Source organism: Triturus cristatus, chromosome 6, assembly GCF_964204655.1.
Source record: "Triturus cristatus chromosome 6, aTriCri1.1, whole genome shotgun sequence".
NCBI classification, from domain to species: Eukaryota; Metazoa; Chordata; class Amphibia; order Caudata; family Salamandridae; genus Triturus; species Triturus cristatus.
Genome location: NC_140589.1, coordinates 1923626102 through 1923643145, shown reverse-complemented (window position 1 = coordinate 1923643145; position 17044 = coordinate 1923626102). Strand labels below are relative to the sequence as shown.

Below are 17044 nucleotides of genomic sequence, written 5' to 3'. Positions count from 1 at the left end.
CAGGCAATGAGGCATTAAGGGGTCGTCATATGCTCACAGCATCATCTGTGCTAATTAGTTTTCTGTTAAGGGCAGCTAACCAATTAAGTATCGGAACACATGGAAACTTGCCTCCTGTGTTTAGTCGCCTGAAAACCGAACGTGTTAAATGTTGTAAAATCTGCCAGGACACATGATGAAACAAGCATTTGCAATGCAATAGGTCTCGCATTTACGCGAGTTTAAGCTATTGGCATTGTAAATGACAATCCCTTTTATTTATGTTTTAAAAACAAAAATAAAAGGCATTGTTATTTACAATGCCAATAGCTCAAACTTGCGTAAATGCGAGACCTATTGCATTGCAAATGCTTGTTTTCTATTGCATGGGCATAGTCTGAATGGACATTCAAGCGCTTAGCAACGGTATAAGAAAGTTTGCAGTGTTCAAACATCTAGGAATGCATTTGTGGTACTTTCAGCAGATGTTCAGTTTATTACAGATGAGCATGTTTAACAAATGCACCCTACAGAAGTAGAAAGAAAACAATTGTTGCCTACATGTGATATAGGAGATTGTAATCACTGCTGCAAGTAGAGGCCTCTTATTCAGATTGTCCAGCAAACTGTCTAGCAATGTCTGTGCAAATGGTGGAAGCTCCTGTCCCACATGAAACCATAAACCTAATGCACACATAATTTGGGGGCTGCAAACCTCTAAGGCCAGTGGTATCTGTCTTCCAACTGACCCCAAAACTCCACTTGTCATCTCCAGGGCAGGGGTGCTATTGATAGAAAGGAAATGTCCACAATAAACAGCAAGAACATAACATTCTAGATAACAAACTGAATTTCATTATCAGAAATTTCCCTAAAACTGTGGTTACAAGCCCTAGAGAAAGCCTTGCAGAACAAATATCACTTTACTGAGTAAATAGGCAGAGTCATTTCTTATCACAAGATGGCCAAAATTGTCCTTATACTACAGTAGGCTGGGAACAAGGAAATAAATCTAGCTATTGTTTTCTGTAACATTTGCATTTTGTTGAAGTTTGATGCCCTCTGGAGTTGGCATATTTTAATTAGGCCTGGGCAGTAAATTCGGTTCCGCTCACTGAATTTGTGGAATTTGGGAAATTTTGCGTTCGGCAGAGAACGCAGAATTGCCAAAAATTCCACGATCTGCAGCTTTGTGGAATTTTTTGCTTGTTAGCACTTTCAAAATGCGTATTCACAAGATATTTCTCCCCGGGCACGCAAACAGCATTCGCGAACAGGAAAAAAGCCTCGCGAACGGGCGGAACATGCAATTCCGCGTGTTCGCAGAACTTTTGCGTGTTCGCGGAGATTTTTTATCATTTCGCGGAGCTTTGCGTAGCGCGACTATGCAAATTTCACCCAGCCCTAATTTTAATCTCTGTGGGATAGGGGTAAGGTGGGATCTTTTCTTGACTAATCCTTTGGCACCTACGATGACATTCACTATTTCTGTTCCTTTGTTGCACATTTTTTCAAATATTTCGTCCCCCTATATCTGTGTGAGGTGTGGATTTTTTGACATAGCAACTGATGACTGTTTCAAATGAAAGACTTCAATATAAGTACATCTTAAACCCGGGTGGCCATTTTGATACCTTATCGGAGAGCGTTTGGTAGGAAATGCTCTTCCACGTTTATAATTTTCGAATGGCTTCTCCCTGGTGTATAATTTCAAATGTTAGCTATTCATTTGTAATGAATGTCTTGTCACACTGAAGACAGATATAGTTTCTCTCTGGAATACATGTTGACACATCAGGCCCCTGCTGTGAGAAAACACTAGCATGAAAATGTTGTTTCTGCCAATGTGGACTATCTGAGCAGCACCTGGCCCCACATATTGCTTCAGTTACTACCCAGTGTGGATTTTCAGATGTTGCATTAATAGTCCTTTCATAATGATTGCTTTATCACGTTTAGAGTCGCTCCTGTGCGGATGACAGGTGTCCCACTAGTAATGACTTTCTGATATTGCATCAGTTTTGCCTTTGTAGAGGATGCCATCCCATATTGAGTGCAGTGATATGCATTCTCCACGATCATGACTTTCTCCTCTGTGGTGAACTACTGTTATTGTATGAGCTGTGTGCGGCCAACAACTTAATTGTCACATTAAGTACATTTATATCGTCTCTCCCTAGGGTGGGCTTTTTGACGTGTTTGGTCTTTCTTTTTTAACAAATGCCTGTACATATTTGTTGTGATATGCGTTCTTCATGTCATGACTTTCTTCACTTTGTGGACTTTGATATTACGTTAGCTGTGCCTTTCTAATAACTGCTTTGTTGAATTCAGTGCAGTCATATCATTTCTATCTCATGTGATCTTTCTGATGTCATGCTAGGTTGCATTTTTAACAAATGCTTTGTCACAGTAAGTGCATGGATGTGGTTTCTCCCCTGTGTGGGCTTTCTGATGGTTTGTGCTGTGCCCATGTAATAAATGTCTTGTCACTTCTGTACATTCAAGCGGTTACTTCCAAGAATACTTTGTCACGTTTTGTACATTCATAGAAATTTTCCTCAGTGGGAACTTTTTGATGTTGTTTTAAGTCTCCCTTGCTGATAAATGCCTTGCCTCATTCCGTGCAGTCTTCAGTGTGGACTTTTGATGCTGCGTTAGCCCTCCATATCTTATGAATATATTGTCACTTTCATTAAATGTATGTAGTTTCTCACCTGTGTAAACATCCTGATGTCATTGATTTTGGTTTTGTAATAAATCTTGTCACATTCTATACATTAAAATGATTGTTCCCTAGTGTCGATTTGTTGATGTTGCGTTAACTTATTCGTCCTGTGGACTTTATTACATTCTTAGCATACATAGGATTTCTCTCCATGTGGATTTTCTCATGTTGCTTTAGCTCTCCACTTGTTGTAAATGCTTTGGCATGTTCTGTACATTGATATGGTTTCTCTTCAGTGTGAACTTTTTGATGGGCAATTAAATTTTGCTTTCTAAAAATACAATGTTACATTTAGTGCATTCATATGGCTTCTCTCTAGTGTGGAGTTTCAGATGTATTTTTTTTACTTTGATTTGCAATAAAGGCCTTGTCACACTCTGTACATTGATATGGTTATCCCCCAGTGTGAATTATCTGATGTCGTTTTAGCTGTCCATTTGTTGCAAATGCTTTCTCACACTCTGTACATGGATATGGCTTCTCCCCAGTGTGAATTTTCTGATGTCGTTTTAGGTTTCCATTTATTCTAAATGCCTTGTTGCATTCTGTGCATTCATATGGTTTCACCCCAGTGTGGATTTGTTGATGTTGCTTTAGCTTTCCAGCTGTCACAAAGTCTTTGTCACACTCTGTACAATGATATGGTTTCTCCCCAGTGTGGATTTTCTGATGTTGCTTTAGCTCTCCATTTGTTATAAATGCCTTGTCACATTCTGTGCATTTGTACGGTTTCTCTCCAGTGTGGATTTTCTGATGTTGCTTCAGCATTCCAGTTGTTATAAATGCCTTGTCACATTCTGTACATTTATGTGGTTTTTCTCCTGTGTGAACCTGCTGATGTATTTTTAAACTTTTCTTTGCAATAAATGCCTTGTCACATTCATTACATTTATGTGGTTTTTCTCCTGTGTGGATTTTCTGATGCCGCTTCAGGTCTCCATTGGTTATAAATGCTTTGTCACATTCAGTACATTCATACGGTTTCTCCCCAGTGTGGATTTTCTGATGTAGCTTCAGCTCTCCATTGGTTATAAATGCTTTGTCACATTCAGTACATTCATACGGTTTCTCCCCAGTGTGGACTTTCTGATGTTGTTTTAGCTCTCCATTTGTTATAAATGCTTTGTCACATTCATTACATTCATACGGTCTCTCCCCAGTGTGGACTTTATGATGTCGTTTTAGCGCTCTATTTGTTATAAATGCTTTGTCACACTCCATACATTCATACGGTTTCTCCCCAGTGTGGACTTTCTGATGCTGCTTCAGCACTCCATTTGTTATAAATGCCTTGTCACATTCTGTACATTTATGTGGTTTTTCTCCTGTGTGAACCTGCTGATGTATTTTTAAACTTTGCTTTGCAATAAATGCCTTGTCACATTCTGTACATTCATTTGGTTTCTCTTTAGTGTGGACTTTCTGATGTTGCTTTAAATCTCCTTTTCTTATAAATGCTTTGGCACATTCTGTACATTGATATGTTTTCTCCCCAGTGTGGATTTTCTGATGTCGTTTTAGGTTTCCATTTGTTATAAATGCTTTGTCACATTCAGTGCATTGATATGGCTTCTCCCCAGTGTGGATTTTCTGATGTCGTTTTAGGTGATCATTTTTTATAAATGCTTTGTCACATTCAGTGCATTGATATGGCTTCTCCCCAGTGTGGATTTTCTGATGTTGTTTCAGCTCTCCATTTGTTATAAATGCCTTGTTGCATTCTGTGCATTCATACGGTTTCACCCCAGTGTGGATTTGTTGATGTTGCTTTAGCTTTCCATTTGTTGCAAATTTTTTGTCACACTCTGTACATTGATATGGCTTCTCCCCAGTGTGGACTTTCTGATGTTCCATTTGGCCTATATTGGTGATAAACACCTTGTTGCATTCAGTGCATTTATACGGTTTCTCTCCAGTGTGGATTTTCTGATGTTGCTTCAGCGCTCCTTTTCTTAAAAATGCTTTGTCACATTCTGTGCATTTATACGGTTTCTCTTCAGTGTGGATTCTCTGATGTTGCTTCAGCTCTCCATTTGATTTAAATGCCTTGTCACATTCTGTACATTTATGTGGTTTTTCTCCTGTGTGATCCTGCTGATGTATTTTTAAACTTTGCTTTTTAATAAATGCCTTGTCACACTCTGTACATTCATACGGTTTCTCCCCAGTGTGGATTTTCCAATGTTGCTTTAGGTTCTCCTTACTTCGGAACACTTTATTACATTCTGTACATTCATTTGGTTTCTCTCTAGTGTGGTCTTTCTGATGTTGCTTTAAATTTCCATTTGTTATAAAAGCTTTGTCGCATTGTGTACATTCATATGGTTGCTCACCAGCATGCATTTGTAGATGCTGCTCTAGATTCTTCTTCCTTCCAAACACTTTATTACATTCTATACATTTATATGGCTTGTCCTCTACGTGGACACTCTGATACTGCATTAGTTCTTTCATTTCAGAGAAAACGTTTCCACAGTCAGTCCCTCAATATGACTTTTCTCCAGTATGAAGTTGCAGATGTCACACTTACTCTTTCTCTGCCGAATAAATGTTTTGTGACATTCATACGGTTTCTCTCCTGTGTGTTCTTTCTGACACCATGTTATTTCTTCCTTCGTTATGAGCACCTCATAAGGCTTGCTTCGGTATGTCAGTGTGGTATATCTTCTATCTATATCATCTGATGCCTAAGAGCCAAGTACAGACCTCATTGGGCAGTTTTGGTTTTCTGTTGTAAAAAACATATTTTGGCGAGGCACTAACCTTCAAGGAAGGAGATTTCGAGGTATTTACATCACTTCCTACATGAGTGATGTTTAATGGCTTTATCGTTTTCAATTTATCACTGCAGTTATTTCACCTGTTAGATTAAGAAAAAGAAACACTAAATAAGCTGAAATGCAGAGTCCATCACAAAAATCTATTGCCATTTAATTGTCCCTATTGAAAAGTAAGGTGAAGAAATTCTAGACTATACTTTCAATGAAAAAATGCAATCATCAGGGTTAGGGTATACAGCCCTTCCATGGTCCGTTTCTATCGAGGAGTATGGACTCAAGGAGTAACCAAGACACAAGAGAAGGTTGCTTTTTAAGTGAATGACACCCTCTCCCCTATGACAAACTACAATGTTAAATTCATAGCGACAAGATGCCTCCTTAGTCCAGGGAATGCTCCTATTATCACGCGACCTAACAAATAATACAAGATGGAGCCTTTTCCAGTAAATTGACCATGCAACACAGAGCATCACAATAACGGAGGAAAACATAAGCAACTGCTGCAAGGGAGTCCTTTATACTATCAGGGAGCCTGGGCTAGGACGCGGACAGGAAATCTGAGCATCCTCCACATAGTGTAACTCCAGAGATCCGAGGCTCTGACCAGATCTACTCAAGGAACAGGAGGTTTACAACTATTTTAAACACACATTGGCAAAGTCAATAAGTCTCACCTTTTAGGCGTATAGGCTTTCCAAATGCGGAACAACATTAGAAAAAAAGAAAAACAGAGGGGCTGTGATGTGGCTACTTTTGCATCATTCGGTAGGTTGGAAAAAATGTCTCCACATATGTGCACACCTACAGATTGACACATGCACTGTTTTCCGTGTTCAGTCTTGTGTGTCGATTTAGATGCCGTATATAGGTTTCCCGATTTACGTCCTTATGTAGGCACAATTCGCATTGCCCATATTTAGGCATAGAAATCCTACCCTTATTTAGGCATTATCCATGCTCACCAAATACAGGCATGGTCACCTACATCCGTCTATCCACGTCACAACGAGTTCTTGGAAAACCAGACTCTCAAGCCTTTAGGACTTCCCCTTGCTTGGATTATTGATTTCTCCAAGAACTCATTTATTATGCATGTACATCTATTTCTTAGGGGTTCATTCATGACGTTCTTCTGCCCGATTTTTATGTCAATACTGGCAATCCTAAACACCTTCAAGGTATAAATATACTTTCACTTGCCATGGCAAACCACGGTTCGGCTGCATACTTGCACGACACGGCTCGCCATGGCAAGTTCGGAAGATAGTCGAGTCCCCGCCTGACGCACTGACCAGACACTGTCATCCTCCTCACAGAGAATCCAGCTCCAGTGTTTCTGACTCCCCTTGCGGGGTGTTAGAGATCGAGACCCGGAAAGAGATTCCAACCTCTCTCATTCTAAGGTATGGAGCGGACTAGAACCTGGAGGGACTTTTGGCAAATCTTGGCAACACCAATCCAAACTATAGCTAAACTAGACTATAGAAAAACAGCACCTACTTCTTACCTCAACCTCGTACTACACTTAGGTTAGGTACACTGGGGTAGAACTAGTTAGAAGCACCAGATGAGCATTCACATTTTAGCCTATGTTATTTATGTATGTATTTTTATGAATATATGTCATAGCTACAAACCATGCTATTGCAGTATTATTTTATCTTAATGCTAACGCTGTACGTATTATACTTCGCATTCTGTCTTACGATTGTAGCAGTTCATATCTCTTGCACGAGAAATAAGACTGTTCAATAAATCCTTTTTATTGAAACGCCCGTCTATCTTTTTCTGTGTAAACTCTGTAGAAACCAAGCATGCACGATTGACTGAGTGAAACTTATCTATTGTTTCCACAATTCTGAGACTGTTCCGATTCTAAGGGAAACAAATTTGTCATGTTTATGCGGCTGTCAGAAACTAATCCCTTCTTGTTTATTCGAGAAGTTTCTAGTGATCTCTGAGTTAGCTGGCACACACAAGTAATTAAGTTTAATGTACTCAATAGAGACATACTGACCTCAGTCCTATGTCAAAACTATAGTGTATATTATTCCAATGAGCAGAGCCTATCAGGGATATAGGAACTACACTATATGGCGCCCAACAGTTTGGTAAGGCACTAATTTAACACTAGACACAGAAGTAACTCCGTTGTGCTTTTCTCAAAGACCCCTACTCATAGTACTCCATAAGACGTCTGGAGTGGGTAGGGATAATATCCGCCATAGCTGAGTAGGACGAAAATCCTATGTATTAGCTTTTTGGTTTGTTCAACGTTGAAGGCTACAGTGTTCCAAAATATTGTGCACCTTATCTTTGTTCCTTTGAAACTTGCTCTGCAACTTTCATTAAACAATGACCGAAGACGGCATTAACAACGAGGCAGTACCCCCAATGTCGCACTAGCTTTTGATTATACAGGTTTTAATGAAACCGATGAAAATGCGATAATCATCGCTCCAAATTTAAGGAGAGCCATCACTCTAAAACTCATAAAACACGGCCTAACACCAAGAGGTGGTAGAGCAGTTTTTGTGATAGAGGCGCATGAATCTCACCGGACAGAGGTATTCTACTCATGGATAGTATTCCCTGAATCACATCCAATTACTAAAACATTTCACTTCTACAAAGAAGATGATCCACCTGAGGAATATATTCCTTTCGAGGATATTGAAATTCCACTCACATACCAGGAGCATGATCTCTGATTTAAAGGCGCCCTAAAACATTGCAATCACATTACCAGGTTTGGTCCACTAGGTAGACCAGGAGCAACATGGCCGATTTTAGCCAGTTATACACCTGACATTGAAGAAATGACAGATCCAGAATTACTTGCTCAACGCCAACGCCAAGTTAATCAAAATTTTTAGACAATTGGTTCAATATGTCACACGGACTTTCACAGTCCAACCAACAATAGCTATTCCAAGACAAACGTGTCACCAGGGGAATGCGCTAAAAATCACTCCACAGACTTTACACGCAGTCTTGGGTAAAATGCCCACAAAACATGAACAAATTCCATTCTGGATAGCTCAAATAATTACTCAAATTGAAGCAGTATTTCCTAATACTAGCCCTTATGAGAAACACAGAATTCTAACAATCTGTTTACCAATGGGGATCACCCCACATCTGGAAGACCTCACCACTTGGGGCACAGTCTTTGCTGCTATCTATATTAAAACACATGGTGTTCAGTCTATGGCGGAAATACCTGATGTCCTGAAACAAATTCAAAACGAATACGGGGCAGAGCCTGCTCTGAATTTAGGTATGAAGTTACTTAAAAATTTCAACCAGGTCTCAACAATAATATTATCTAATATTAAAGGAGAAGTAGCATCAGTGGCGATCTGCCAGAAATTAAGGGAATTTGATGTAACAGAACAACCACAAGAATTAGCCAGAATCATTGAAAAATCCTATGAAGAATTAGGCAGAGACAGTTTGGGTGGTAAACCAGTTAAACCACAACTGCATGGAGGTCCTGAGAAGGACTTTATTAAACCCAATCCTACCTCTTCAAAAAAGAAGTGGGAAAATAACAAACAAGATTCAAAAGAGAAACATTCTAAAACCCGAGGTAGGTCTCCTCAAAAGGAGCCCTCTGAAAGGAGGTACAACCTCAGGAATAGGGATAATTTGAGAAAATCTAACAGGTATGAAGATACTGATACACGTTCCTCTCGTACCTTTCAGATATCGTCACAGACATCCGAAAGAAGAGGACGGTCAGATAAAAAAGAAGAACGCGTGAAGTCCGAAGACGATCAACACGCTTAGAAGAACAAACCAAAACCTCAATTCTCCAAGAAGAAGGTAGCAGGTCTGAAGATCAGACATGCCGAGGATTCTGAGAACACAACTCAAGAACAGAGAATGGGCTCAGACAATGCTGGACAGTGCAGCAAAAGTAACAATAGCTCGCCAGAACCTGAAGGAACTTCTGGAGACAGTAGACCTGAATGAAGACATTCAAGTTCAGACTGTAGACACCAGGGTTAGTTCTCCACATAGGTTATTGGAAATAACACTCCAGATGGAGGGGGACATACCAAGAAAAGTGAAAGCACTCTTTTGGGAGCATCTTTCAGAGGGTTATGATATACTTCTAGCAGAACAGTACAGGCGGCCAGAATTTGTCAGGGAGTGCCCACATGGCGAAGACATCATTATGCCAGCCTTCTCCAAACATGTTCCAGTACATTTAAAATATACTTATGCCAGGAAATGGGCAGTTGCCCAAGCCCCAGCAGTATACAAAACTCATGTAGGATGGGATGAGGACTCACCTCACCATAAGATCCAGTTAACAAATCAACCAACTGCACAAAGGCAGTACCCAATTAAGCAAGAAGCTAAAAAACAGGTCAGGGACATCTTAGATCAACTTGAATACCAAGGGGTGATTGAAAAATGCACCTCATCAATGAACAATCCTTTGTTTCCTGTTTTCAAACCAGACAATACATATCGTCTAGTTTTGGATTACAGACACCTAAACTCTTGTTGTAAAACATTAGCAGCGCAAAATGCACATAGTACAGCATTAATACATAACATTGAGCGTAAAAAATATAAAACCACTTTAGATATTTCTAACGGTTTCTTTTGTCAAAACATAGCACCTGAAAGCAGGTATTTGACAGCTTTCTCAATAATGGGGACCCAGGGTCAATTCTGTCGTCTCCCACAGGGATTCAAGAATAGTCCGGGTTTATTCTCAGCAAGGGTAACAGAGTTACTACAAATTTATGATGACGAGGCATTGTCATATGTCGATGATATCTATCTGACAGACGATGACCTGAACAGGCACTTGAACAGGGTGAACACCATTATACTGGGCTTCGCCTCTGAGGGTTATAAATTCAATTTAAAATACTCAAGAATTGCCCATCTCAACGTCCTTTTTCTAGGATATGAACTATCAAGTGAAGGCAAAAGCCTGGCAGACAACTTTTTAGAAAAGTGTGCGCTGCTCAAACCTCCAAAAACACTGAAAACTTACAGTCAATTCTAGCTTTCCTGAATTACGCAGAAAAGGTTAAACCTCTCTACAAATTAATCAAACCTGATTTTAAAACAGTAAATTGGACACAAAAACACACAGAAATTTTGCGTTCACTCCAAACAGATATGTTAGCAACAAAACATTTGCAAACACGCGTAAACGTATGCAACTTAGTGATCCTAATCATTCCGGGTCAATGCGGATTCACCTACTTAACTTTTAATGAAGGTGAAAAAGTACCAATTGCATACAAATCACATTTGTACACGCAAGCAGAAATAACATTTAAAATCAGCATAAAAAGTTCTGACAGCAGTTGAAACCGCTGTAGCAAAAGAAAGAGCCCTAGCACAGGGGAAACGCATTATGGTCGTAACTCCTGTACCAGCCTTAGAGGCAGTTGCAAAAGCTAGCATTCCAAATGCAAAAGCTTTACATCCAAGATGGATACAATGGGTTAATTCTCTTGCTGCAACTGATGTTGAATATGTTTTTGATCCTTATTTGAAAACACAAGCATTCCTGCAATACGAACACGAAAGTCCTCTGCCTACTGAGATTCTCCCTCTTGACCAGTACAGATTTATAATTTATACTGACGGATCTGCACAACCCGCTATGGGGCATTGCAAGATTATAGTGCAGCATGCGCGATCGTTAAAGGTCGTATGCACGATGGCAAATTTAGACCAATGGTCACAAAAACGCAATCTCTAGGAAATTGTACAGCTCAGTGAGCTGAACTACACGCATTCAAAATGGCACTTGAAAATACGGATCGCGAATTCCCCACACTCATAGTGTGCAATTCTTTTTACTGTGTTCAATCATATAATGAATATTTATAGAATCGGCTTCAAAATGGTTTTGAAAGATGCAAAAGGTGGCACAATCAAGCATAAAAAGCTTTGGGAACAAGTAGTTCTGTTGCGAGACGGACTACAAAACACTCATGTGATACACACGCTGAGTCATCAACGTGATGGCATTCACGTAAAAGGGAATTCATTGGCTGATGAAACCGCGAAGGGGACTGTGCAAACAGGTTCCGTAGCTGCAATCACTCGTTCAAAAACAAAAATAGACAGTGAAATAATACTGGCTGTCAATGCTTCAAGCAAAGGCAGCGGTGAAGCGTTACCTAAAATGTTTCCACTCAAATACTCATATACAATTGATGCGAAAAATGTTCCGATTGCTCGAATCCCTGGGGTGGGAGATAGGGTAATACTAAACATGGAACTTAGATTAGGACTAATCCTAGCAGCACATGAAGGGATCGCCTCTGCTCATGCAGGTGTTTCCGCCACAGTATCGTTATTAAAACAGAGATACTGGTGGCCAGGCATTAGGAAACAGACCAGAAACTATGTTTTGGACTGTGAAATATGCCAGAAGATGAAAGTCTCAACTGTGAAACGTCCTGCGCAGACGCCCCTGTTAATCTCCGATAAACCATTAGCGTGTGTTTACCTGGACCACTGCAGTCCCTTACAAAGGGATAGTAACTAGAAATATATCATGGTCGCAGTGGATTCGCGTTCAAGGTTCCTTTGGATGTGGCCTCAGTGCTCGGCTGATGGTCGAACTGTTATAAAAGATTTGTGAGTCTTTATCGGCACATACGCAATTGGCACACTACACTCTGACCAGGGTCCTGCGTTTAGCTCTCGAGCTTACAAAGAAGCCATGGGCAGTTTGGGCGTAGTATTGCGGTACTCTTCTCCATTCCATCCTGAGGGAAATTCTGTTTTGGAAAGAAAAAAACGGGACATAAAGAAGTCTATAACAGCTAGGGTATTAGGTTTGGGTGATGGGTGGGTCAAACATCTTTATGGGGTCCAACGCTCATTAAACAATTTGCCAAGAAGTTCTCTAGGGGGTGTCACTCCATACGAGGTCCTATTTGGGACAAGAATGCTGATACCGGACCTGACATGAAAGGCACAGCGGTGGAAAATAAAAAGTTTGATATCAAAGATCGTTTGGCTGTTTTACAGGACTTAAATGAACAAAGATCGAAACAAAGAAACGTGTTCCTGAAGTCTGGGGAATACAACTGTCCCAGCAAGGCCTGTCTGGATCCCAAAGCTTAGTGATCTAGTCAGAGAAAAGATCGCAGACAGGAAGGAATTTGGGCCTTCTTACAGACAACCAGTACCTGTCCTAGCAATCCACGGATCAAGAACAGTACTTTTGCCGCCCCTTCCTGGTAAAAAGGAGAAAAGATTTGTGTCCCTTGACCTGATCAAACCACACTATGTGGCCGATACTAAACAGTAGGCCATGTGGACTCTGACAATGTAGCAGACTCACTCCTCTAGCTACAATCCAAGAGGTTCAAATTGAGAGACTCATCACCTTTGAAGATTCTACAGTGAGAAAAGAAGGGCTAAGCAGCAAAGCTATGGAACTCGTCACTCTTGAGACCCAAATAACAGTTTGTCCTGATACACCTGTCTACAGTGAAGTAACAAGTGATCAAGTGGTTCCAGCGATTGCAGCATTTATAGTGCCATCCACTAGAGTGGCAATGAAACGTGGTTTCACGCCCGGACTGCAGCATTTATAGTGCCATCCATTAGAGTGGCAACGAAACGTGGCTTCACGCCTGGACTGCAGCATTTATAGTGCTATCCATTATAGTGGCAATGAAACGTCGCTTCAGGCCAGGACTGCAGCATTTATAGTGCCATCGACTAGCTTGACAATGAAATGTGGCTTCGGGCCCGAACTGCTGCATTTATAGTACCATCCACTAGAGTGACAACAAAATGTTTCTTTTTCAGTAAATTTCTGGGGTTTTTTACAAATATTTCTGAGGTTTGTGGACTCTAGTCAAGCATTTGCAAACTCTTGCAGGCTCCTGGTCGCTTGTCCAGCCTTCCATGGGGTTTGCAAATGTGCAAGAGGGCCAAAAAAGGACCATGACCTTTTGCTGCACGTTTGCAAACCTCGGGAGTCGTGCTGAAGCATGTTATTCCTGTAGTCGGGTCTGCAAATTCCACAACAAAATATACCTTTTAAAAAGCTTGTTCTTTGAAGGTTAACCCTTTGGACCCCCAACATGGCCTGTGGGTCAGGGTTTACTTACACTCCTCTTTTATGCCATTTCTGTTTTTTTTCAGGATGTGGACAGCGATTGACTGATTCCAATAATGACAGGCACAACATTCTTCTCATGCAGCAGTTAGTCAATCAGCTTCACAGACGATTTCCAGAACCAGATAAGGACAGCACAAACATTAGCTCCCATATCCAATCAGATTGAGTTATTCTTTCAAACTGGAGACAAAGTGGAGACAGGGTCAACCGGGGAAAAACTTGCCTGCAAACTGGTTCTACCATGGGCAGGTAGCCCTCTGGCAGCCACACCTCTAGGGCTGGCTAACAACTTCCTAACAGCTGAGGAAGGGTTGTACCATCTTGAAAGGGGCAAGAATGTGACACTCTGGGGTAGCCAGGTGGTCCACATCACAGGATGTTCATCATTAGATAGGAGGGGACCCAGTAGCCCATTGGCTAGTGACCGTGTGGTACCCTCAGGGCACTTTCCTGGGATAAATATGGCACCCGTGGCACTCTGACCCTTAGATCACACTAGAACTGGAGAGAGGACCAAAGTACCCCCCAGTTTCCCTTGGACTTGAAAAGCTTGTACTGTGCCTGCAGGACCCGGCTTGGGGAAAGGTTGTTTGCCCCAGTCTACCCATGGACAGGGAGCACCCATAAACACAGCCCTGTCACGTACCACAACCGGAACATTCTTGGAGCATCTTTTGGCTGCTTTCTACGTAATCAGGATCGCTACATTGATGTCGATGGTGTTGTCCTGTAAAGTTTGGATTTTGCTTAAAAAATGTTCTGGTGGCCAGGTAACTGCCCAAAGCTTTGTTACAATTGTCTGTTTCAGCCCACATTTTTTATTTCCTTGTAGGCATATCTGTAACATTGTAGGAGGTGCCCGGCTCCTGCTAGAGTGTGCACCATAATGTAGAATGTTTGTACCTTTTTATCTTGTTTTTGCCAATTTGCCTTCTCACATTTATTTTAATTTGTTTTTATTTACCAGTATCTTTCCTCCCACAGGGGAGTTTGAGGGGTTACTGGACCCCAGTTATCGTTTTATTTCTCCCACCTTTTTCAGGTCATTTCAAGCAGGAAAAGCATCGAACCTCGGACATGCCCCCCTTGCATGGTGGGCTATATTTAGAGCCTCTGCCAGCACGTCCACCACACTGGTGTAGCACTGGCAAGACCGTCAGCACCCGTCCGCGCCATGACAGCGCCTAGAACCATACCCCATGGTGGTGTCAGGCCCCATCACCCCCTTCGGAGATGCTATACTCGTGAGGCGCTACTAGCTCTGGCAAGGGTGGTAACTGCATCAGAACTGAGCCAGGTTCTATGGCTAATACCCTTAACTTGACTTAAGGGCTGTAATAACTTGCTGGAGAGCTTTCAAACGTGTGGCAATGGTAACCCAACTAATACTTGGGAGTCTCGCCCACACTTCAGTCAAGGAAAAGTCATCCGTGCTGTCATTAACGCGAGGTCACTGGTGAAACACACAATAGAATTTGCAGTCTTTCTTGATTGTCACAGCCTGGATATTGTCTGCAGTACCACCTGGTAAAGCGCTCTACAGACTGTATAGGACTCCGAAGGGCAGATTCACTGTCGTTTATCAAGGCCACGTGCCGGCACTTTTACAACCAGTTCCCTCCTTGGAGTAGAAGCAGTTTCTTTTAATAGTGACTTGTCGAGAACCCAGTTAGGCATTGGTCTGTTCATTTATCATCCACCCGGACCTAGAAACATTTTTATACAGGATGTTACCACCCTTTTGGAAAAGTGTTTACATTCATCAGATTACACCTTCTAAGGGGACTTTAATTTTCACTCGGAGGTGCACGCAGATAAGGATACGGAAGCTTTAATTGACATCAGGTCCTGCTCTGGCCTCACCCAAAGTGTGAATGGCCCAACCCACCTTGCAGGGCATACGCTAGATGGCATCTTTACAAACAATTCCTTTTTAACCAAAACAGGCATTCTACAGCTGACTCGGTCTGATAATAACGGGGTAATATTTGATATAAAGGTTGCTCACAGGGGGGCGCTAGAGAGCCCGGAGCAAGATGGCCGCACTTTAGTGCTGCTCTGCTGGTCGCGATCACCATCCGCCTAATATCCTGCTTTTTCAGCGCCATCCATGGCTACACCAAGTGTGTCCTGACTCCTGGACTGCAGAGGAACACTTTGGAACACTTTGGGGCAGTTGTTATTACTGCTGTGTGCCCTTAAACGCCTTTTTGCAGCTGGACCTCGCTCGGCGCAAGATGGTGGCCCCGGAGGGAAAGCACCAGTGAGCTCTCCGTATGGGATTATCTCCTGCCCTGGTGCTATGACCTGAGCTCGCAGCGGCTGTCTGGTGTCGTGGAACTGTCCGACCACTAATTTGTCATCGCTGTGCTGTGGAAGGACTGGGTTCCGCACTAGCTCATCCCCCACATTGGGAAGGTCAGCCGCCATTACATGAGGTGGGGCGACTGCGCTGCTGTCCCTGTCCGATCTGGCAGCTGCGGGGACAGGGAACACTTGGAGTGCTCTGGAAGCGGCAGGACGGCCTATATCGTGCCCGCACACATCGCCACTAGTGCACTCACTGTGAACATCCTGGTGTGCCCCGTGTGATCTGCAACTCTCTAACCTCCATAGACGCCACCTCAGGGGTTCGACATCTCTGCTGTGGGTAAAGCGATTGCTGGGAAGCCTCTCATTGCTGGTGTTGTCCCCCCCCCCGGTATTGCGGCCTCTGCTCTGGCAGCCCTAGCCTCCTGTCTCTGTCTGCGCCGCATGCAGTGTCTATACAGTGACTTTGTGGGAAGTGGCGCAATCCTAGACACCCTCCTCACTACTTGACAATGTGTCATCACTCCCTGTGGCAGGCCGCGGACTGGAGTGGGTGCGCTACAGTTGGAGACGGGGGAGCTCGATAAGCGGTGGGACTGCCTGTGCTTTCTCCACAATTAGTGAAAGTATTGTGTGTGTGGCCGCACTTTACGGAAATTGCCGCCTTTATAACTGCCACCTCTGGGGCTTGGCGCTGCTGATGAGGAGTTTGCGGCTGGCTCAAGGGATCCTACTGCCGGCGCTACTCCTCACTCCTCTATGCACATTGCTCCTTCAGATTTGGGGCTCCTGTGACTACCTCGTTATTTGCCCCATCTGCTGAGCCTCCATCGTGACCCTACATTTCATGGTGCTGCTCCGAATGCTGCACCACTACGTCCTCTGGTAAGCTGATGTACAGAGCTGGCGCGCTGTGCCTTGCAAGACTCCTTGTGGACTCTCTATAGTTGCCGTGCTGGGATATACCCATCCCAGTGGGGTGGCAAGTGTGGAAGTACCTGTGTGTGCATTAGATATACTGCTCTCTTCAATCTGCCTGGCTGAACTGTGGGGCACTGCTGCATGTAATTGATGCACGGCTGTCACGACTGTGTGGTGAATTATACTAGTCTGCGGGAT

General features: G+C 42.6%; 1 protein-coding gene across 1 annotated transcript in view; it reads right to left on the bottom strand.

Moving 5' to 3' along the window:
• Positions 1 to 416: 416 nt before the first annotated feature.
• Positions 417 to 17044, bottom strand: part of LOC146822487 (uncharacterized) — a 37258-nt gene continuing 20630 nt past the window's right edge. The window contains exon 2 of the mRNA XM_085613600.1: positions 417 to 5567. Coding sequence (XP_085469726.1) covers positions 3101 to 5161 — 2061 coding nt within the window. The 5' untranslated portion in view covers positions 5162 to 5567 and the 3' untranslated portion in view covers positions 417 to 3100. The remainder of the gene's footprint in view (positions 5568 to 17044) is intronic.